General features: G+C 37.7%; 1 protein-coding gene across 3 annotated transcripts in view; it reads right to left on the bottom strand.

The window, feature by feature from the left end:
• Positions 1–23603, bottom strand: part of TMOD3 (tropomodulin 3) — an 82777-nt gene that overhangs the window by 8801 nt on the left and 50373 nt on the right. For 2 of the 3 annotated variants that reach the window (XM_032593639.1, XM_030318184.1), the window contains 4 exons: positions 16225–16347; positions 14686–14775; positions 3626–3756; positions 1893–2000 (listed from right to left, as the gene is read on the bottom strand). In XM_032593639.1, the coding sequence (XP_032449530.1) occupies positions 1893–2000; positions 3626–3756; positions 14686–14775; positions 16225–16347 (452 nt within the window). Of the gene's footprint in view, positions 1–1892; positions 2001–3625; positions 3757–14685; positions 14776–16224; positions 16350–23603 lie in introns of all 3 variants that reach the window. The other variant, XM_032593640.1, reaches the window with a different exon arrangement.

A 23603-nucleotide genomic window follows, 5' to 3' on the forward strand; every position in this document is an offset into this window, starting at 1 on the left:
AAGGTGGTAGTTGAGGAAGGGGTGAGAAGTAGTTGGATTCTGGAATATTTTGAAGACAAGGCTGGATATACATTTAAGGTGGTGAGAAAGGGAAGTCAAGGATGACTCCATTTCTTTCTGTCTTAAGCAAATGAAAGAGTGAAGTTGTCATTTAGTGAGACAGGAATGAGTGGGAAAGGAGCATGTGTGGGAGGGAAGTCAGGAGTTCAGTTTGGGACTATTTGGGATGTCTGTTAGACATCCAAGCAAACTGCTAAGTAAGTAGGTGGACATGAGTATGGAGTTCAGGACAGAGGCACCAACAGGGGATAATAACACTGGAAGTCAGCAGCATATACAGAAAATACACAGCAAAGAAACAGAGTGACATCACCTAGAAAGTGAGTGTAGACAGAGAAAAGAAAAGGGCCCAGGACTGAGCTCTGGGTCATTCCAATCCTTAGAGGTTGGGGAGATAAGAAGCAACCAGCATAGGGACCAGAGAAGGGATGTTCAATGAGGAGGGAGGAGAATCAAAGGGAGTGATGGCCTCAAAGCCAAGTGAAGAAAAAGGTTCATACCTTAACCCAGGAATGCAAGGTTGATTTAATATGCAAAAGTTCATCAATATAATATACCAGATTAATAGAGTAAAGGACAAAAACCACATGATCATCTCAATAGACACATTGAAAGCAGTTGATGAAATCCAACACTGTAGATCCATGAATGAAATCCTCTGCAGATGTCAAAAGAAAGGTCTAGAACTTTATGCAGTGATATGAAAAGATCTCTAAGATATACTGTTGAGTGAAAAATTAAGTTGCAAAACAGCATATATTGCATGACTTCATTTATGTTTTTAAAAATTATAGAAAATTGGGGCGGCTGGGTGACTTAGTTGGTTGAGCATCTGACTCTTGATTTCAGCTCAGGTCATGATCCCAGGGTCGTGGGATGGAGCACCATGTTGGGCTCTGTACTGAGCATGGAGCCTGCTTAAGATTCTCTCTCTTTCTCTCTCTCTCCCCACCACGTGCCTGTTTGCACTCTAAGAATAAAAAATAAAATAAAATTGAAAAATTATAGAAAAGAAATACAGGTGGGAATGCAAGCTGGCGCAGCCACTCTGGAAAACAGTATGGAGGTTCCTCAAAAAATAAAAATACAACTACCCTACGACCCAGCAATTGCACTACTAGGCATTTATCCACGGGATACAGGTGTGCTGTTTCAAAGGGACACATGCACCCCCATGTTTATAGCAGCACTATCAACAATAGCCAAAGTATGGAAAGAGCCCAAATGTCCATCGATGGATGAATGGATAAAGAAGATACCACATTTTCTTTGGAGTGTTACTCGGCAATCAATAAGAATGAAATCTTGCCATTTGCAACTACATGGATGGAACTGGAGGGTACTATGCTAAGTGAAATTAGAGAATGACAAAAATCATATGACTTCACTCATATGAGGACTTTAAGAGACAAAACAGATGAACATAAGGGAAGGGAAACAAAAATAATATAAAAACAGGGAAGGGGACAAAAAAGAGACTCATAAATATGGAGAACAAACTGAGGGTCACTGGAGGAGTTGTGAGATGGGGAGATGAGCTAAATGGATAAGGGGCACTAAGGAGTCTATTCCTGAAATCATTGTTGCACCATATGCTAACTAATTTGGATGTAAACTTTAAAAAATAAAAAATGAAATTAAATAAATCAAATTATTTAAAAAAAAGAAAAGAAATACAGGAACAAACCCATAAAATAGATTATGTACTGCTTAATAGCTAAATATCAACTGAAAAAAGAGTAAGTCATGTTCATAAAATCAGTTTAGCCATCTCTGTAACATACGCCTGTATATAGCCATCATTTCAATATTATCAATAGTAGCTTACTTACAGCAGCAACAGGGTCATTGCTCCGGGTGGCTGCAAGACTGAAATATTTCACATGTGTGTTGGTTTCCAAAGCTTTTGCAAAATCTTTTAGAGTTGGAATTGGGATATTCTTGAAAGACAATATGTGAAATATTACATTTTAGTTTTCAAGAAATTCAGTCTATTAATCAAATATATTTGTACTTTTTTTTTAAGTTAAATGTACTCAAATTATATACACATAGCATTTAGTCTACAAATGAAAACAAACAACCTCCTTCATATCTGTGTGATTTCTCTCTTATGGTACATCTGCACAAACGGTTGATCTAGAGCAGAGTATATATCATTATTTCTCTAGCATTTAAAGAAATTTCCATTATTCTACACTTAACTATTTGGATTATAGGAAGTCAACACCTTAGTATTCAAAATGGATCCACTTTTCTACAGAGAGAGAGAGAGGTCACTTAGTTTAAGCTACAAGGCATTAAGTGAGATTAATCTTACACTACCTGAAATGTGGAAAGATAGACTTCTAGAAGGCACTAATTTCTCCCTTTAGTACCAAGACTACAATTCCCTGTAGCCTGGTTATTTTTTGACCATTACTGTTGATTTAGAATGTGAGGATTTTTTTTTAATTAAAATTAGTGATCAACTAGAAATGTTAGCTTTTTCCAAGGCTTTCCTTTTTTTGCTCAGAGGAAGGAACAACTGCTAAAGGAACAGAAAGGTCTTATTCTCTAGCTTCTTATAATTACCAGATGCTCCCACAGCCCTCAAAAGACATAAAACGAGGAATTAAAAAAATAATAAAATAAAAAGGAATTCTTAATGTAGCTCTTATACAATGACCATTACTCTAGAGATAATTTGAATTTACTCTTCATAAATTTAATTTAATTATCCCTAGGCCCTCCTACCTCATTTCTCCTTTACTCCAAGGAAGAGCTACATTTTTAACAACTCAGTAAGATCCCAGAAAGCCTACTTCTAGGTGTCTACTCAAGAGAAATGAAAACATGTTCGCATGTTCATTATGTGTTTAATGGCTTTATTATAATCATCCCAAACCAGAGAGAATCCACAGGTCTATCAACTGGTGAATGGATAAACAAACTCCAGCACATCCACACAACAGAATACTGCTCAACAAACTGATACATCCAATCACAGAGATGAATCTCAAATGCATTATGCTAAGTGAAAGAAGCCAGACTCAAAAGACTACATACTATATGATTTCATTTGTAATGCATTCTGGAGAAGGCAAAATGATAGGGAAAGAAAACATATCAGTCAGGGGCTAGAGCTGGGGGCAGAAAATGATGACAAAGGGGAGTAACATGTTCTACATCTGTGGTGGTGGTGATCTTACAACTTATGTATTTGTCAAACTCACTGGACCTGTACATGAAATAGCGAGAGTTTCACTATATATCAATTATACCTCAAGAAACCTGATTAAAAAAAAAAAAAAAAAAACCCAAAAGACTAAAAAACTCTTTTTACTTTGAGAGCCAGAGAGATTTATGCTGACAGTCTGTAGGGTTTACAGGTTTACATGCTACTCTTTAAAAAGCAAGTCAGAAAAATATTACACCTTAAGCTCTAGGAATCTAAGCATACTGTTAGGACCAAAAACTTTACCTTTAAGTAGAAAGAATTACACTATATCAAAACTGCCCAAACTCTCATCCTACAGCTGACTCAAAGCAATTAAAAACTTTATTAGTTGCTTAGCATACCTACCTTTATATTATTCAAATTGACTTCAACAAGACGAACATCATTTTCTTTAATTCTCTTTAAAGTCTCTTCAACATTGGTTGGATTTGGTGGCTCATCAAATACTGGAAGAATCTTTTCACCTTTCACCACATCTGTAGTAACAAATGAAAAGAGTAAGTGTCTTATTGGCTGATACTATTACAGTGAATTCATATATGAACTTGATCACACACACATACATGCACGTTCAATAGAACTAACCAGAAAGTTCCCCCCACAATTTCTAAATGATCCGTTATGTGTTGACACATATTTAAAGCACTCAAATAAAATGTTATCCTCTTGTATTGTTTTCTCTGAGATTTAATTAGTAATTACTGTAAAAGCAGTAAGAATCACAGACTTGAAGAAACATAGCCTCGGTGAAAAGAGTAAAGTGAAGGAAGGATACATGACCTCTTTCTCTTATGGGGAGTACTACACCTGGGGAAAGGGGGAGGACGAGCAGGAACAGGGAATGGGGAGACAGAGAAGCAACGGTATATAGAAGAGCTACTGAGACAGAAATCCCCCAAATTACTGCCCTCCTTCACTTCTATCCCCCAATCCTTCATCATGTATACTATACCCACGCACATAGCCAAAATACAACTATGCAAAGTTGAAAGAGGACATAAAAGCCTTGAATCTTCTAATGAGATCTAAGTGCACTTTGATGTGTGTGTAAAGGTCTATGAACACGTGTAACAGGCAAACTTTTATGGATAAATTTTCTGGGGAGAAAACCTACAGCATCAGATTCACAAAGAGTCAAATGACATAGAAAGATTGACAAGGTCACTGTCTGGCTTAGTTCTTCCTTTCTGCCTTCCTCTAGCTTTTTGTAGCAAAACTCATCTTAAGACAAAGTATACTGAATAAATTCCCTTCTTCTTTCAAAATACCACACACATATACACATAGCATCCTGAGGAGATCAACTTAGATGATGGTCTGAAAATTATTTTCCTGAGGAGAGTTGAAACATCTGGGTGTATCTAGACTGGACATATATATTAAAAGGAAGTATGCACATTGTTTTCACGTTTATCCTGTAGAAGGAGAAGAGAGAATTTCAAGTTGTTCTGAAAGGCTGGGTTAGAACAGGTGTAGGTTGCCAGGAGGCAGAATATGGTTCAATACAAGGACCAGCTTCCTATCAGAGCTCTGCTAAAAGGACAGAATGGGCTCCCTCTCACATAAGTTCAGCAAGGTAATCTTCTCCAAGACTATAGATCAAGGGGGCTGGAGAAAAAAGATTTCTTACCATAAAGAAAATTAAGTTCTATCTCAATTCTAAACTTTATAAAACCAAAATATTTCTTTCTTAATTCCACAGAATATATGTGTTTAAAAAGCTTTACTTCTAAATAAAGTAATGGATCCAATAAATGGAATGCTGAAACTATTAAGAAAGGCTCATGGGAGACTTTAAAATGGATGGATCAGGAGGCACCTGAGTGGCTCAGTCGGTTAAGCATCCGACCTTGATCTCAACTCAGGTCCTGATCTCAGGGTTGTGAATTCAAGCCCCATGCTGGGTTCCACACTGGGTGTGGAGCCTACTTAAAAAATTTTTAAAAAGGGATGGATCAGGCTGCTAACATGTGAACACAATGACGACTTTTGGCACATTCCCCAAAGAGGAATGACCAGACTTGATATACGATTCAATTACCACTTAGGAAGCATTCTTGCCCCAAAAAACAAAAACCAAAAAGCTGCACATACGCCTCTAGAAAATAATAGTTTTCAGAAACATAGAAGACAGAGAAATATGTAAAATGATACCACAAGGGGAAGATGGTGATGGAGTAGGAGGACCCTAGGTTCGCCTCATCCAATAAGTACAATTGGGTAACTCTCAGATCATCCTAAATACCCCAGAAATCAACCTGAAGACTAGCAGAACAAATCACAAGTAAAGGTAGAAAAGAGGCAGACTGAAGAAGGTAGGAAGGGTGAAGACACAGTTGGGGAAAGAAATGGATTTGTGGCCTCTGTGGTAGGGAGGGAGCTGTAATCAGGGAGAAGGATGAGAGGCAGACTAGCACTCAGGAAGGAGCACAGGATAAATGGGTCCCACAAGCAACTGGCTTGGAAGGTGAGTGGGCCCGAATTTCATGAGTTCTTGCAACCAGTGGGGCTTAAGGCCTGGAGTTTTAAAGGTCAGTGTGCTTGGCTGTGGGAGACCTCGGAGGATATTGAGGCTGCTGGAGAGAAGACAGGCGAACAGCCTGTGGACATACAGCGTGGAAACAACAATCTGAAGAGCGCCTGGGACATACAGTGGGGAGGTTAGTTGCCTCATCTCAGATTGTGTCCCAGAGAAGCAGCATTCATGGACCTCTTCATAAAACCATTACCCTTTTTTTTTTTTTATTTAAATTTTTTTTTTTTCAACGTTTATTTATTTTTGGGACAGAGAGAGACAGAGCATGAACGGGGGAGGGGCAGAGAGAGAGGGAGACACAGAATCGGAAACAGGCTCCAGGCTCTGAGCCATCAGCCCAGAGCCCGACGCGGGGCTCGAACTCACGGACCGCGAGATCGTGACCTGGCTGAAGTCGGACGCTTAACCGACTGCGCCACCCAGGCGCCCCATAAAACCATTACCCTTAAGAAAAGGACACACAGCTGACTTTCCTAATACAGAGAAACAGGCAGAGAGACTTAGACAAAATGAAAAGACAGAGGAATCTGTCCCAAATGAAAGAACAGGGCAAGAACATGGCCAGAGATCTAACCAAAACAGATACAAGTAACATGTCTGGTGGAGAATTTAAAGTAATGACCATAATACTCACTGGGTTTGAGAAAACAGTGGAGGACATCAGTGAGACCATTACCACAGAGAAAGGGAATAACACACCAGAGATAAAGGGCTCAAAAAAAGAAATGAAAGACAGGCCTGAAGGAAAGAACAGGATGGAAGAAGCAGAGGAATGAATTAATGACCTAGAAGACAAAGTAATGGAGAGTAATCAAACTGAACAAAAGAAAGAAAAAATAATTATGCTTATGCAAAACGAAAATAGATGTAGGGAATGCAGTGACTCCATCAAACATAGTAACATTCATATTATAGGAGTCCCAGAAGTAGAAGAGAGAAAAAGGGGCAGAGAATTTATCTGAAGAAATGATAGCTGAAAACTTCCCTAATCTGGAGAAGGAAACACATATCCACATCAGGAGGAACTGAGATCCCTCAACAAAATCACCAAAGAATTTCCACACCAAGACACATTGTAATTAAAATGGAAAAAAATAGTGATAAAGAAAAACCATTAAAAATAGCAAGACAAAAGAAGACAGTTACAATACAAAAGAAACCCAATAAGGCTATCAGAATTTTTCAGCAGAAACTATCCAAGCCAGAAGGGAGTGCCATGATATATTCAAAGTGCTGAATGGGAAAAACCTGTAGCCAAGAACACTCAATCCAGCAAGGCTATCATTCAGAATACAAGGAGAGGGGTGCCTGGGTGGCTTAGTTGGTTAAGCGTCCAACCGTTATTTCGGCACAGGTGGTGATCTCGTGGTTCGTGAGTTGAAGCCCCACATTATGATCTGTGCTGACAGCGTGGAGCCCATGTCAGATCCTCTGTCTCCCTCTCTCTCTGCCCCTTCCCAGCTTGTGCGCTCTCTCTCTCTCTCAAAAATAAATATATTAAAAAATGTTAAGAATAGGAGAAATAAAGTTTCCCAGACAAACACTTAAAGGAGTTCATGACCACTAAACCTTCCCAGCAAGATATATTAAAGGGGACTCTTTGAGTGGAAAAGAAAGACCAAAAGTGACAATATGAAGGTAGGAAACACAGAAGCAGTAAAAATGAAGATTTCTGTAAAAAATGAGTCAAGGAATTCACAAAGTAAAAGGATATAAAATACGATACCATATACATAAAACATGGGGAAGACAGAAGAATGGGTTCAAACTTCACTACCAGCTTAATATAAACTGCTATATGCAGAAGACATTATATACAAACCTAATGATAACCAGAAATCAGAAACTACAAACTGGGGTGTCTGGGTGGCACAGTTTGTTAAGTGTCCAATTCTTGATTTCAGCTCAGGTCATAATCTCATGGTTTGTGGGTTGAGTTCTGCATCAGGCTCCACATTGACAGCATGGAGCCTACTTGGAATTTTCTCTCCCTCTGTCTTGCAAAGTAAATAAACTAAAAAAAAAAAAAACCAAACTAATAGATATGCAAAGAGTAAAGACAAAGAAATCCAAATATATCACTAAAGAAAGCCAACAAACCATGAAAGAAAAGATCAGAGAAAATCTGCAGAAACAACCACAAAACAAGTAAGAAAATGGTAATAAATATGTACCTATAATTACTTTGATTGTAAATGTACTAAATGCTCCAATCAAAAGACACAGGATAACAGCATGGATTAAAAAAACAAGACCCATCTATATGCTGCTTATAAGAGAATAATTCTAGACTTAATGACACCTGCAGATTCAAAGTGAGGGGATGGAGAACCATCGATCATGCAAATGGATGATAAAAGAAAGCTGGAGTAGCAGTGCTAATATTGGACAAAATAGACTTTAAAACAAAGACTGTAACAAGAGACAAAGAAGGACACTATATAATAATAAAGGGAATAATCCAACAAGATAGGACAATTGTAAATATTTATGCACCCAAAATGGAAGCACCCATATACATAAAATAGTTATTAACAAACATAAGGGAACTAATCAGTAATCATGCAACCATAGTAGGGGACTTTAACACCCCACTTACATCAATGGACAGATCATCTAAACAGACAATCATCAAGAAAACAATTGATTTGATTGTCTGGACCAGACAGATTATTCAGAACATTCTATCCTAAAACAGTAGAATACACGTTCTTTTCAAGTGCACATAGAACATTCTGCAGAACAGATCATATAGTAGGCCACAAAACAAGCCTCAACAAATTAAAAAAGACTGAAGTCATACCATGCATCTTTTCTGACCACAACACTAGGAAACTAGTAATCAACCACAAGACAAAATCTGGAAAGACCACAGACACATGGAGGTAAATAACATGCTACCAAACAATGAATGGGTCAACCAGGAAATAAAATATGAAATTAAAAAGTGCATGGAAACAAATGAAAATGAAAATACAAGGGTTCAAAGCCTTTGCAATGCAGCAAAATTGGTTCTAAGAGGGAAGTTTCTAGCAATACAGGCCTACTACAAGAAATAAGAAAAATCTCAAACAACCTAACCTTACACCTAAAGAAGCTAGAAAAAGAACAAACAAAACCTAAAACCAGCAGAAGGAAGGAAATCATAATGTTAAGAGCAAGAATAAATGATATAAAAACAAACAAAAAAAACCCACAATACAACAGATCAATAAAACCAGGAACTGCTTCCTTGGGGAAAAAAAAAAACAAAAAACAACAACAAAAAAAACAAACAAAAACACACACAAAAAAACCCTGATAAACTTCTAGCCAGAATTATCAAGAAAAAAAAGAGAAAAGACACAAATAAAATCACAAATGAGAGAGAAGAAATAACAAACACTACAGAAATACAAACAGCTATAACAGATTATTATGAAAAACTATTTAAGCCAACTATTTAAGCCAACAAAGTGGACAACCTAGAAGAAATGGATATACTTGTCAACATATATAAATTACCAAAACTGAAACTGTTAAAAATGGAAATATTTGAACACAGTGATTATCAGCAAAGAAATTAAGTCAGTAATCAAAAAACTCCAAGAAATAAAAGTCCAGGACCAGATGGCCTCACATGTCAATTTTACCAAACATTTGAAGAATTAATACCTATTCTTTTTAAACCATTCCAAAATATAGAAAAGGAACACTTCCACATTTGTTCTGAGGCCAGCATTACCCAGATACCCAAGTCAGATAAAGACACCACAAAAAAAGAGAACTATAGTTCAAATCTCTGATGAACATAGATGCAAAAATCCTCAGCAAAATACTAGCAAACTGAATCCTACAATACACTAAAAAAATCATTCACCATGATCAAGTGAACTTATTCCTGGGTTGTTGGGTGGTTCAATATTCACAAATCAATGTGATACAATGTGATGTATCAATAAGAGAAAGGATAAGAAGTATATGTTCATTTCAACAGACACAGAAAAAGCATTTGACAAAGTACAACATCCATTCATGATAAAAACCCTCAACAAAGTAAGTTTACAGGGAATATACCTCAACATAACAAAGGCCATTGATGAAAAACCCACAGCTAACATCTTTAATGAGGAAAAACTGAGAGCTTTTCCACTAAGGTCAGGAACAAGACAAGGATGTCCATTCTCATCATTTTACCTTTCTTTTTAAGTTCATTCGTTTTTGAGAGAGAGAGAATGCGAGCAGGGAAGGGACAGTGAGAAGGAGACAGAGCATGCCAGGCAGGCTCTGTGCTGCCAGCACAGAGACAGATGCAGGGATTGAACTCATGAACCGTGAGATCATGACCTGAGCCAAAACCAAGAGTTGAAAGCTTAACCAAGTGAGCCACCCAGGCACCCCTCACTCTCACCACTTTTATTCAACAGAGTGCTGCAGGTCCTAACCACAGCAATCAGACAACAAAAAGAAATAAAAGGCAACCAAATCACAAGGAAGAAGTATAACTTTCACTATTTTCAGACGACAGGACACTTTATTTATTTATTTTTTTTTCAACGTTTACTTATTTTTGGGACAGAGAGAGACAGAGCATGAACAGGGGAGGGGCAGAGAGAGAGGGAGACACAGAATCGGAAACAGGCTCCAGGCTCTGAGCCATCAGCCCAGAGCCCGACGCGGGGCTTGAACTCACGGACCGCGAGATCGTGACCTGGCTGAAGTCGGACGCTTAACCGACTGCGCCACCCAGGCGCCCCAATGGACACTTTATTTAGAAAACCCAAAAGACTCCACCAAAAAATTGCTAGAACTGATAAACAAATTCAGTAAAGTCACAGGATACATAATGAACGTATTGGTTCTATTTCTACACACCAATAAGGAAACAGCAGAGGGATAAAGATGACAATCCCATTTACAATTGTACCCAAAATAATAAGATACCTAGGAATAAACCTAACCAAAGAGGTAAAAGATCTGTACTCTGAAAACTATAAAACACTGATGAAAGAAAGTGAAGACAACACAAAGAAAGGCAAAGACATTCCAGGTTCATGGATTGGAAGAACAAATATTGCTAAAACGTCTATACTACCCAAAGCAATCTACACAGATTTAATACAATCTCTATCAAAATACCAAGAGCATTTTTCATAGAACTAGAACAAACAATTCTAAAATATGAATGGAACCATAAAAGACCCAGGATAACCAAAGCAATCTTGAAAAAGAAAACCAAAGCTGGAGGAATCACAATTCCAGACTTCAAGGTATATTACAAAGCTTTAGTAATCAAAACAGTATGTATTGGCATAAAAATAGACACATAAATCAACAAAGACAGTAGAAAACCCAGAAATAAACCCTTAAGTTTATGGTCAATTAATCTTCAACAAAGCAAGAAAGAATATCCAACAGGAAAAAGTCTCTTCCACAAACGGTGCTGGGAAAATTGAACAGCAAACACACAAAAGAATGAAATTGGACCACCTTTTTACAACATAGCAAAAATAAATTCAAAACAGATTAAAGATCTAGATGTGAGAACTGAAACCATAAAAATCCTAGAATGAGCACTGGCAGTAATTTCTCTGACACTGGCTACACCAACCTTTTTCTAGATAGGTCCCCAGACGCAAAGGAAACAAAAGCAAAAATAAACTATTGGGCTATATCAAAACAAAAAGCTCCTGCACAGAGAAGGAAACAATCAACAAAACTAAAAAGGCAACCTATAGAATGGGAAAAGATATTTGCAAATGACATATCTGATGAAGGGTTAGTATCCAAAATATATAAAGAACTCATAGAGCTCAATACCCTAAACCCAAACAATCCAATCAAAAAATGGGCAGAAGACATGAAAAGACATTTCTCCAAAGAAAACATAGAGATGGCCAACAGACACATGAAAAGATGCTCATCATCACTAATAATCAGGGAAATGCAAATCAAAACTACTATGAGATATCACCTCACACCTGTGAGAATGGCTAATACCAAAAACATGAGAAACAACAAGTGTTGGTGAGGATATGGAGAAAAAGGAATCCTCTTGCTTTGTTGGTGGGAATGCAGACTGGTGCAGCAACAGTGGAAAACAGTATGGAGTTTCCTCAAAAAAGTTAAAAATAGAGCTACTCTACGGCCCAGCAATCGCACTACTGGGTATTTACTCAAAGAATACAAAAACACTAATTCAAAGGGATACATGTACCTCAATATTTATAGCAGCATTATTCACAATAGGCAAGATATAGAGGCAGCTCAAATATCCATCAAGTGATGAATGGATAAAAAGATGTGTGTATGTATATATATACATATATATATGTATATACACACACACACACACACACACCTTTTTATATACATATATATGTACATATGTATGTGTGTGTATATATATACACACACATCTTTTTATATACATATATATGTACATATGTATGTGTGTGTGTGTGTGTGTGTGTGTGTGTATATATATATATATAATGGAATATTATTCAGCCATAAAAATGAATGAAATCTTGCCATTTGCAATGACTTGGGTGGAGCTAGAGAGTATAATGCTAAGTGAAGTAAGTCAATAAGACAAAGACAAATACTACATGATTACACTCCTCCGTGGAATTTAAAAAACAAAACAAACAAGCTAAGGGAAAAAGAGAGAGAGAAACTAAGAAACAGACTCAACTATACAGAACTGAAGGGTACCAGAGAAGAGGTGGGTGGGGGGGATGGGTGAAATAGGTGATGGGGATTAAGAACTGCACTTGTGATGAGCACCAGGTGATTAAAATTAAAAAAAAAAAAAAGTGATACTACAAGGTTGCAATCAGTCAAACTGAGAATGTGGAAAATTTGACATGACAACCCAGTTTCTTAAAGAAATGGATACCATGAAGAAAGGGGAAGAGAGGTTGAGGAGGGGAACTGTTAAGTTAAGAGGGGGGCGCCTGGGTGGCTCAGTCGGTTAAGCGTCTGACTTCGGCTCAGGTTGTGATCTCATGGTTCATGGGTTCAAGCCCCATGTCAGGCTCTGTGCTGACAGGTCAGAGCCTGCAGCTTGCTTCAGATTCTGTCTCCACTCTCTCTGCCCCTCCCCCACTCATGCTCTGTCTCTGTCTCTCCAAAAGGAATAAATATTAAAAAAAATAATAAATTAAAAAAATAAAAATAAACTTAAAAAAAAAGAAAAATCAAGTTCCAAGAAATATCTACAGTATGATCCCATTTTTGTAAAAAACAAGACCATGTAAACCGTGTGTGTGTGTGTGTGTGTGTGTGTGTGTGTGTGTGTGTATGTCTTTTTATAAACATAGAAGTCTAGAAAGACATACACCAAACTGTTAACAATTAAGGTTAGGGGTGGGGAGAGCAGAAGGCATGATGGCTATGAACAAAGACACTTTTTTTTTTTCAATGTTTATTTTTGAGAGAGCAAGAGTGAGAGCGAGAGCGAGACAGAGTGTGAGTGGGGGAGGGCAGAGACAGAGGGAGACACAGAATCTGAAGGAGACTCCAGGCTCTGAGCTGTCAACACACAGGTCTGATGTGGGGCTCGAACTCATGAATTGTGAAATCATGTCTTGAGCCAAAGTCGGATGCCTAATGGACTGAGCCAGGAGCCCCTGAACAGTGACATTTTTACTTATGTCATACACTTAGGTATTGCTCAAATGTGGTACAAAGATATGTATTACTTTGGTCATTTTAAAGCATCCTATAAACTATTTTTTAAAAAGCCTTGCTTTTGGCTATTTAATACTGTAACAGATTAAAAGGTTCAGATTCAGGGGCCTGGGTGGCTCAGTCAATTAAGCATCTGACTTTGGCTCAGGTCATGATCTCACAGCTTGTTGAGTTTGAGCCCTGCGTTGGGCTCTGTGCTGACAGCTCAGAGCCTAGAGCCTGCTGTGGATTCTGTGACTTCCTGTCGCTCTCTGCCCCTCCCCTGCTCACACTCTGTCTCTCAAAAATAAACATTAAAAAAAATAATAAAAAATAAAAAAATAAAAGTTTCAGATTCAGATGGTTTCTCCTGAATCTGATTTTTATAACATAGTTTCTTTGTTAACATTGTTGTGGTTTTCTTTTTTTTTTTTTTTTTTTAAATTTTTTTTTTTTTTTCCCAACGTTTATTTATTTTTGGGACAGAGAGAGACAGAGCATGAATGGGGGAGGGGCAGAGAGAGAGGGAGACACAGAATCGGAAACAGGCTCCAGGCTCTGAGCCATCAGCCCAGAGCCCGACGCGGGGCTCGAACTCACGGACCGCGAGATCGTGACCTGGTTGAAGTCGGACGCTTAACCGACTGCGCCACCCAGGCGCCCCGTGGTTTTCTTGAAAATCAGTAACACTGAAAATAAAATCTCAACAAAAGCCAAAGTGTGATTAGCTTTCATAGTGTTTACCACTAGTATTATTTATATATTTATTTTTAATTTCTTTTTCTAGTGTTTATTATTTTAAGAGAGAGAGATAGAGTGGGAGAGAGGCAAAGAGCGAGGGAGACACAGAATCCAAAGCATTCTCCAGGCTCTAAGCTGTCAGCATGAAGTCTGACGCAGGGCTTGAACTCACGAACCGTGAGATCATGATCTGAGCCGAAGTCTGATGTTTAACCGACTGAACCACCCAGGCACGTCCCATTAGTATTATTTAGTGAGGTGAGAGTAGTTCCTATTACATTTGCTGACACATTAAGAATATTTAATACTCTATTTTCAATAGTCTTCTATGTCAATACCATCTAACTGGAATCTTAGGTTTCAAGTACTTATGTGTAACATTTGGTATGTATATACTGAAGTTGATACATGAAGATAACAAAATACAGTACATTTAACAAAGGGTTCAAATTCACAACATAGTACAAGTACTCACTTGAGAAATGTTCTTGGTCGACACCATTACTACTTCCCACTATATTACATAACTGTGCATTCGTTATCAAATTGTGCATCCCAAGGATAGCTATAAATACAGAAAAAGAAAGTTATTTTTATTTCCATCAGTTTTAACCATAAAGAATTGGTTTTTCAACCAAAAATTTGATTTTAACGTTTTCTGAACATTTTTCTACTCAATTAAAATACAGATTTTGCAGCGCCCAAAAAAGGAGACAATGTGATTAAAAAATCACCTACAATCCCTTTCTCATTAATACTCTTTTATTTTCCTCTTCATTTTGGAATTTAGATCTCCCACATTTCCAAATTCAGACCTACAACTGGAGCCAGACTAATCTTAAATGTTAATCTATGCTTAGCTCCATTTGGTAACCAAGAGAGAATGTTGAAATGATCTGTGTTTGCTGCTAATACTTCGCACAAGGTTTCAGGAACAGTGCAAAAGATAGATTTTCAACCTAACCGTTATTTTTACATTTGTTAACTTTCATGTTCATTTACATTCATATTTTAGTTAAGGGTAAAATACCAAAAGTATAGTTGAACTCTCATCTGTGAGATTAACTAGCATCCCTCAAAAATGACAGGAGAGATAAATTTGGTTTTTGGTTTTGATACCCTTTTTGCACAAACATGGCAGAAGCTACAGTATGCCCCCAGCCCACTCCACCCTGATGAAAGCACCATTTACAAACACCTCAGTCCTGAGCACCCCAAGGAATAAGACACCTGCTCTGGCTGTAGACTACACTTCGATTGTCCCTGTCCTGGGTCATTCCATAAGAACCATCACTCTTCTTTCACACATGTTAGCTCTTGGGGTTAGTTGGTGCTAAGATATCCCCATATGTCATATTTTTCTACCAAGGAAAATGGGTGTGTGCTGAGGCTGGTGGGGGAGATACTTGTCCAGATAAGAAACTGGCAATGATGAAAACAACAGGGCGGTTTGGAGTGTTCCGTATATAGATGGGAAAGTGGTGAGTATAAATGCTTTCTGGTTATTCATCTTGGGGTCCTCTTTTTCTTCAAAGTTTATTATTTATTTTTAGTAATCTCTACACCCCATGTGAGGTTCAAACTCACAATCCCAAGATCAAGAGTCGCATGCTCTACCGACTCAGCCAGCCAGACGCCCCTCATCTCAAGGTCTTCTGATAAAATGGGACAGCAGTTGATGCTGGAGACTCTTTTTCAATGCTTAGATAGGACAGCTTCTAGCTGAGCACCAGCTGATGAAAGATTTTTATAAAGACTTTCAAATATGGTAACATGGGAAAAGATGTCAAATAATACAATACATTCCATTAACATAAAAAGTTCACCACTGACAGTATTTTAAAAACTGAAATCCTTTATGTCACATTTATAGTCTACAAAACAAAGCCAAATATGTGGTCACTGATTCAACAGCACTTTGCTAGGCAAAGGAAGCATCTGTATGACGTATACAGGGATGTGCTGGTACTCCCCTCCCCTCCACACTCATTCACAAATGTGTTTTAGGAGATACCTGCAAGGTCACACAATTCTGTATCAGAAGCACTTGTCAAAGCTTCTTCTAATTCTGGGTCAAGAGATACTTTTTCTTCTGTGAAAGTCTGTACAGGCTTCTGTTTAGGGATAAATATTTTCCCTGTAAAATAAAGCAGTTTGTTAATTCCAATACTACTGCTATGAACTAACTTATTAAAAATTTACTCTTCTAACAAAAATTATGAAAAGTACAATTGAAGCTGAAGGAAAAAGTCAACAAGATAAACAATTACAATAACATTTCATCTTCAATATGTATTATAAGTTTCCAGGGCAATATTTGGCTGTACAAGTTGAAATGAAGAAAAAAAAAACACACCTGAGGAATTCTATTTGTGAAATTAAAAATAGGATCTTTTTGGAGTAATTATGAATTACTAAACAAATAGCGAATTAAAAGATGAATATAGGAATAAATTTTAAGAATCTATAAAACTTTAGAGAGATTTAAAAGACCCTGCAAAATCCACTTTTTTTAATTATTATTTTTTCAAGTTCTTATTTATTTAAGAGAGACAGAACAAGCAGAGGATGGGCAGAGACAGGGGGACAGAGATCCAAAGCAGGTTCTGTGCTGACAGCAGAGAGTCTGGCGTGGGGCTCAAAATCAAAAACTGTGAGATCATGACCTGAGCTAAAACCAAGAGTCAGACGCTTAACTGACTGAGCCATCCAGGCGCCCCTCCACTTTTTTATTCATAAGCAACAAGCTGTTACAGTCACTTAGGGGATGGCAGAGGCAATTTTGATTCCAGAAATTCAAGATCTAATTGCAAAGAAATTCCTGTATGTTCTAAGTGGTTTCGTGAAACTTTAGGTCACTGTTCATCTAAGCCTCGATGGAAACTAACAAGGGTTACCTGATAAGAAACTATTATGTGAAAATCAGTATTTTATTACCATATGTCCAACGCAAGATTGAAAACATGAAGAGAATGAGAAGTGATAATGACACAACTGCTGATCAAATAAGATGTACTCACATGGCAGAGCCTGAGTTACTAAGATTGCCTCCAGTTTCTCTCCCAGGACAAGTGAAAAGTCTTACTAAGTGATCTGGAAAAGGCCTATGCATAGATTCACAGATGTGCCAAAGAAACTACCAGAGAAATATGAAAGAATATGTGGCCTGATGGATCTATGCAGTGCTCTATCAAAAGAATGTGGGTTTAGAATCAGTGTTGTGTACTTCTTCAAGGTACACATCAATTAGTGTACCCATAAGGAATCCCACCACAATAGACTGCTCCCAGGACTCTGGCCAAAACTGTTCAGCTATTTTCTACTAAGCCCATCTAAAGGATCTTAATTTCTGATATTGTATGTTTTTTATGTTTAGCATTTCCATTTAGTTCTTTTTAAAAAAAATAGTTTCCACGTGTCTGCTGAAATTCCTCATTTGTTCATGCGTGCTGTCTACCTTGTCCCTCAGATTTTTTGGCATTTGTTACAGTTATTTTTAAAGTCCCTAGCTGATAACACCAGTATCTGGATCATGTCTGAGTCTTCTATTGACTGTTATTTTCTTGAGTATGGGGCTATGTGTCTTATGATCTTTGACTCCAAGCTAAGCATTTTTGTGTAAAAGTATGGCAGAAACTGAAGGAAAATCTGGCCTTTGTTGCAACTTTAGTTTGATTCAATTCCTCATTGGCCTCAAACATTTTGAATATAGGATCAGGACTTTCTCTTCAGCAAGACCTTATATTATAACCACGGTGAGGTTCTGGAGATGTCCTGAGCATCTTCCCTTTTTGAATGGTGAACTTTGAGAGATTTCTCTTGATATGTGGCCTAGGCCATCAGCTTTCTGGATGACTACGGAGCTCTCTTTGTTTTCCAGTCCCATCCCCTAATTTTGGGGCCCTGGCAGATCTCTCAGGCCCTCTCGTCTTATCTGCTTTATACTCTGTGAAGTTGGGGTTGGCCTTAAAGGGATTTGTCCCACCCCTCCTGCCTTTCCCTCAGTCTCTCCCAGCTGAAAACCTATGCCTCAGGAATTTTCTCTCTGCTCTACTTTATTGCGTCTGTTCTTGTAGTGTCCCTGGCACTAAATGAAGACCTGCAGGAAAGAACTGGGGGTGCTGCACTATCCAATACGGTAGCCACTAGCCACATGTGACTATTTAAATTTAAATTAATTAAAATTAGAAATTCAGTTCCACAGTCACAGTTCAAATACTTGATAGCTGCATTTAGTTAGATGGAGCTACACACTGGTTAACATAGACACTGAACATTTCCATCATGGCAGAAAGTTCTAGTGGACAGCACTGCTCTAAGGCTTCTCTGGATTCTAATCTATCATCCAATCCATACACAGTCATTAAAAGTTTGTTAAAAGTTAGGCTGATTTCTCCTTACTCCTTTCTATGGTAGTTTTCTGTTTTTCCCTACATTTCATTCAGAAAAGAGAGAAGTGGGTCATCAATCTCAAGAAGGGTTTGTCACTTTCTAGAATCATTTATGTTTTGTGTCCTTAAGCTCTCCGATAGCTTTTTAAAAACTATAATAAATGCACTTAGGGGCACCTGGGTGGCTCAGTCAGTTGTGTCTGACTTTTGATTTCAGCTAAGGTCAGGATCTCACAGTTCGTGAGACTGAGCTGAGCCCCGAGTTGGGCTCTGTGCTGATAGCATGGAGCCTGCCTGGGATTCTCTCTCTCTCTCTCTCTCTCTACCTCTCTCTGCCCCTCCCCTGCTCACATACATGCATGTGCTCTTTTCTCTCAAAATAAATAAATAAACATTAAAAAAAAACCTGTAACAATGAGCTTAGACTGCTTGTTTGGGTTGGTATGTAAGAATAATAGTCTCTTACAACTTTATACATCTTAGAAGTCTTTCTGGTCAAGTATTTTCTTATTTAAAAAATTGTATTTGGCCAATTTATAGTGTATTTGTATCAGTAAGGATGTTTTTTTGTTTGCTTTTTAAAGTTTATTTGTTTATTTTGAGAGAGAGAGAGAGAGAACAGGGGAGGGGCAGAGAAGGAGGTAAAGACAGAATCCCAGGCAGGCTCCACACCATCAGTGCAGAGCCCAACTCGGGGCTTGAATTCATGAACTGTGAGATCTTGATTTGAGCTGAGATCAAGAGTCAGATGCTTAACCAAGTGAGCCACCCAGGCACCCCAGTAAAGATGTTTTTAACTGCATATAACAGAATACCCAATTAAAAGGGGTTTAAACTGGTGCTTCTCAAGCTTTAATGTGCACCTCACTCACATGGTGATCTTTAAAGTACAGATTCTGACCCACAAGTCTGATATGGGATGAGAGTTAACTCCCAGGTGATGCCGATACTGAACTACAGACCACTTTAAACAGCAAGAGTTCCAACAATAAGTATTTTTATCATTTCAGTAACTCCACATGTAGGTGGCTATAGGGATGGTTCAGCAGCTCAGTACTGACATCAAGGATCTAGGCTCTTTCCATTTTTCTCTTTGGCTTTAATCAACATAGAAGCCTTTGTTCTCAGGCCATCAGTCTCAAGACAACCTTTGTAACACTAAGTATCAAGCCCTCAAGCAACAAGGTCAGGACAGGAAGGAAGGGCACAATTGTCAATTTTTATAAAGAAAACTTTTTATAACGTTTATAAGGAAAATTGTCCAGATTTCTCCTCTGGTGTCACCGACCAGCAATGGTCGTATGTCCAGTTGCAAAGGTGGCATTTTCAGTCTATTTCAGAGACAGGTTGTGCCAGTAAGAATGAAGGGATTTTTGCATTGTTACTTAATAGGCAACTACAGACTGTATTCCAATATTGGACCAGCTGAAGTACACCTCTGTGCTCCCTGGATTCCCTGAACATTTCGCTATAGCTACACAGACACATTCTGCATATTTGTCTGCCTTCTGTGAGCTTTTCAGGGGCATGGTTTATGTTCTCTTTATCCCTGTATCCTTGCCTGGCACAAAGTGGGCAAGACAATCTATTGAATAAATAATTTGGTGACCACCTCCAGTTCAATCACCTCATTTTATAAAGTCTAACTTAAATAACTTACACAGCAGAGTTAATACTAAAGTGTTTCTTCCAATAAACTGGTGGCTTTCACTTAAAAAAAATTTTTTTTAACGTTTATTTTTGAGAGAGAGCTAGAGACAGAGTGTAAGCAGACAAAGGGCAGAGAGAGGGAGACACAGAATACGAAACAGGCTCCAGGCTCTGAGCGGTCAGCACAGAGCCCGATGCAGGCTCAAACTCACGAACCACAAGATCGTGACCTGAGCTGAAGTCAGACACTTAACTGACTGAGCCATCCAGGCGCCCCTAAACTGGTAGCTTTCAAATTAACTTTTTAACAGTAGACTTTTCCCCTCAAACAAATACCTCAAATATATAATGGCATCCATAACTGATCATGTTAGTACCAAATTTTGGAATTCTGATTAGACAATCTTTTATTATTGGTTCACAAAGGCAAATCCAAATCATTACATCCTGATAATTCCATAGCACTTTTCTCAGTGGTTGATAGTATACTTAAAGTAGCATACCATTCATGCCTTTAATTGCCATTTCAGGATAATTACATTTTCCTGAGCTTAGTCTCACTACATTTTCAACTGTCTATGGGAGGGGCTTCTAAAGATTGGCTGCACACTGGATTCACCTGTGGAACTTTAAAAAATTGTGATGTCCAAGTCCCAGAGATTCTGGTTTAATTGGTCTGGTGTGTGAGACATCTGGATTTTTATAAACTCTCTAGGGACCTTAATGCATAGCAGTCAAGGTTGAGAACCACTAGATTATGGTATTCACTTATGAAACAAAACTACACAAACTATCAAATAGCTGCCCATGTCTTATTCTAGGGACCAATGGAATTTAAAGCATTATAAAAATCTAAAATGTTTATTTTTGTAATCCTCATCTACATTCCATAGAGGCATTATTCATATCTAATTTTCCCATAAACTTTTGCCAAACTTATAAATACAAAATTAATCTCATCATAAAAAAAACAACAAAGCTAAACAACAAAATTTTGAGGGCTTATGGAAATTTTCCTGTGATATACAATTTTTCTATTTTATACAGCTCTGAAACAGTTTGGTACCTCAGCTGGTGCTCCTCTTTATAATAAATTCTCTGTATATAGAGATTTTTGTTGTAGAGGTATTTAGTCTATACGATATTGTTTTTAACAGTATAAAAATTAAGTACTTCATATTCCTTCATGGTTAGCTTAACATTAACCTAGTAAGACTTGTATTTTAATGCATTTTTACAAAATCTCATTATAGAAAAGTAACAGTAAGGAAATTTAACTTCATAAGAAAATAAGCTAGGCAGAAATGAAGTTTAATATTATGAGTACAAAACCTAAGGAGATCCCCCCAAATTAATTTATAGACTTAAACACTCCCTTTCAAAATCTCAGCTGACTTTTTTGCAGAAAATGACAAGGTGATGCTAAAATTCATATGGAAATCCAAGAGACCCAAGACTGCCAAATAACCTTGAAAGAGAAGAACAAAACTGAAGGATTTACACATCCCAATTTCAAAACTTAATATAAAACTACTGTAATCAACAGTGTTATGGTGCATAAGGAAAGACATCTGGATCAATGGAATAGAAGTTGAGTGTCCAGAAATAAACCCTTTTTGTTAATGGTCAATTGAAGTCTGTAAGGGTACCAAGGCAATTCAATGGAGAAAGAACTGTAAATGATGCTGGGAGAACTGGATAACTACTTGCAAAATAATGAAGTCAATCCCCTATGTCATACTTACCATATGTTAATTACCATATTAATTCAAAGTGGATTACAGACCTAGATGTAAGACCTAAAACTCTAACAATCATAGAAACAGTGATAAGAAGGGTACCTGGGTGGCTCAGTCAGTTAAGCATGTGACTCTTGATTTCAGCTCAGATCATGATCTCAGAGTCATGAGATTGAGTCCCGTGTTGGGCTCTGCACTGAGCATCATGCTTGCTTAAGATTCTCTCCCTCCCTCCCGCCCCCTCCCCCACTTGTGTGCGTTCATTCTCTCTCTCTCCCTCTCTCTTTCCAAAAAAAAAAAAAAAAAGCAGTAAGACTAAATCTCCATGACCTCGAGTTAGGCAAAGGATTTTTAGATATGGTAGTATAAGCACCAGAGAAATTAAGTAGATAAGTGGTTTCCTAGGGCTGGGAATAGAGTGAGGAATGAAGACTGACTACTCATGGATACATACATGGTTTCTTTTTGGGTGATGAAAATGTCCTAACCTGAAGACTGTGATGATAGTTGCACAACTCTGCAAATACACCAGAAGTCATTAAACTGTATACTCCAAATGGGAAATTTTATGATGCATACTTAATAAAGACATTCAAAAAATGTATTAAATATAGGTTTTCTGTCTGCCTGAGTAAACTTATATTCACCCCCTAAAACGTAAAGGAAAAAAGATAATTTTCTGAGACGTACTGAGTCATACAGCAGGTTTGTACTTCTTAATCAAAATCAGCTGTTTTCTGAGAAATACATTAGCACACTGCTTCGATCCCATAAAACAGGAAATGCCTTTCTTAACACGTGTCCTAATTTAGTCTTTCATCAGTTAGACTTAAGTTAAAAATCTTAATGACCATGAGATGCTGACAAATATAATAGATCTTTATAATGGTTAGTTTGGTTTGCGCCCCAAAATCGTGCAAGATGAGTGAAATGATAGGTATTTTGTATGGTGGTGTTTTTTGCAGAGTAAGGAAATGCACAACAAATTTGATACTGCTTTTAAAAAAATTTTTAAACTTATTAGTATTCTACTTTATTATGGTTATCTTGATTCCTTTGTGTTTTTTCAAATCATGGATTATTTCTTTAAAGAATTCTCCATCTCATTCTGATAAAATGATTTAATATATATAAAGGAACTGGTATATAATAAACATAATAGACACGTTAATTCTTTTTTAATTTTTTTTAATGTTTATTTATTTTTGAGAGAGAGATAGAGCATGAGTGGGGGAGGAGCAAAGAGAGGGAAACACAGAATCTGAAGCAGGCTCCAGATTCTGAGCTGCCAGCACAGAGCCCGATGTGGGGCTCGAACCCACGAACCGTGAGACCATGACCTGAGCTGAAGTCGGACGCTCAACCAACTGAGGCACCCAGGCGCCCCAACACATTAATTCTTTATTCTTATTTCCCCTGGAATTTCTTGCATGTGTGTGCATGTATGTGTGTGTGTGTGTGTGTGTGTGTGTGTGTGAGAGAGAGAGAGAGACAGAGACACAGAGAGAGATAGAGACAGTTTTCCAAGACAAACTAACAACCCAATAAGATTAAAAAACATAAAGCTCCAAGTATCTTTATCAGTGGTTCTTAAGCTTCAGGGAATGGAAACT

This window comes from Lynx canadensis, chromosome B3 (assembly GCF_007474595.2).
Source record: "Lynx canadensis isolate LIC74 chromosome B3, mLynCan4.pri.v2, whole genome shotgun sequence".
NCBI lineage: Eukaryota > Metazoa > Chordata > Mammalia > Carnivora > Felidae > Lynx > Lynx canadensis.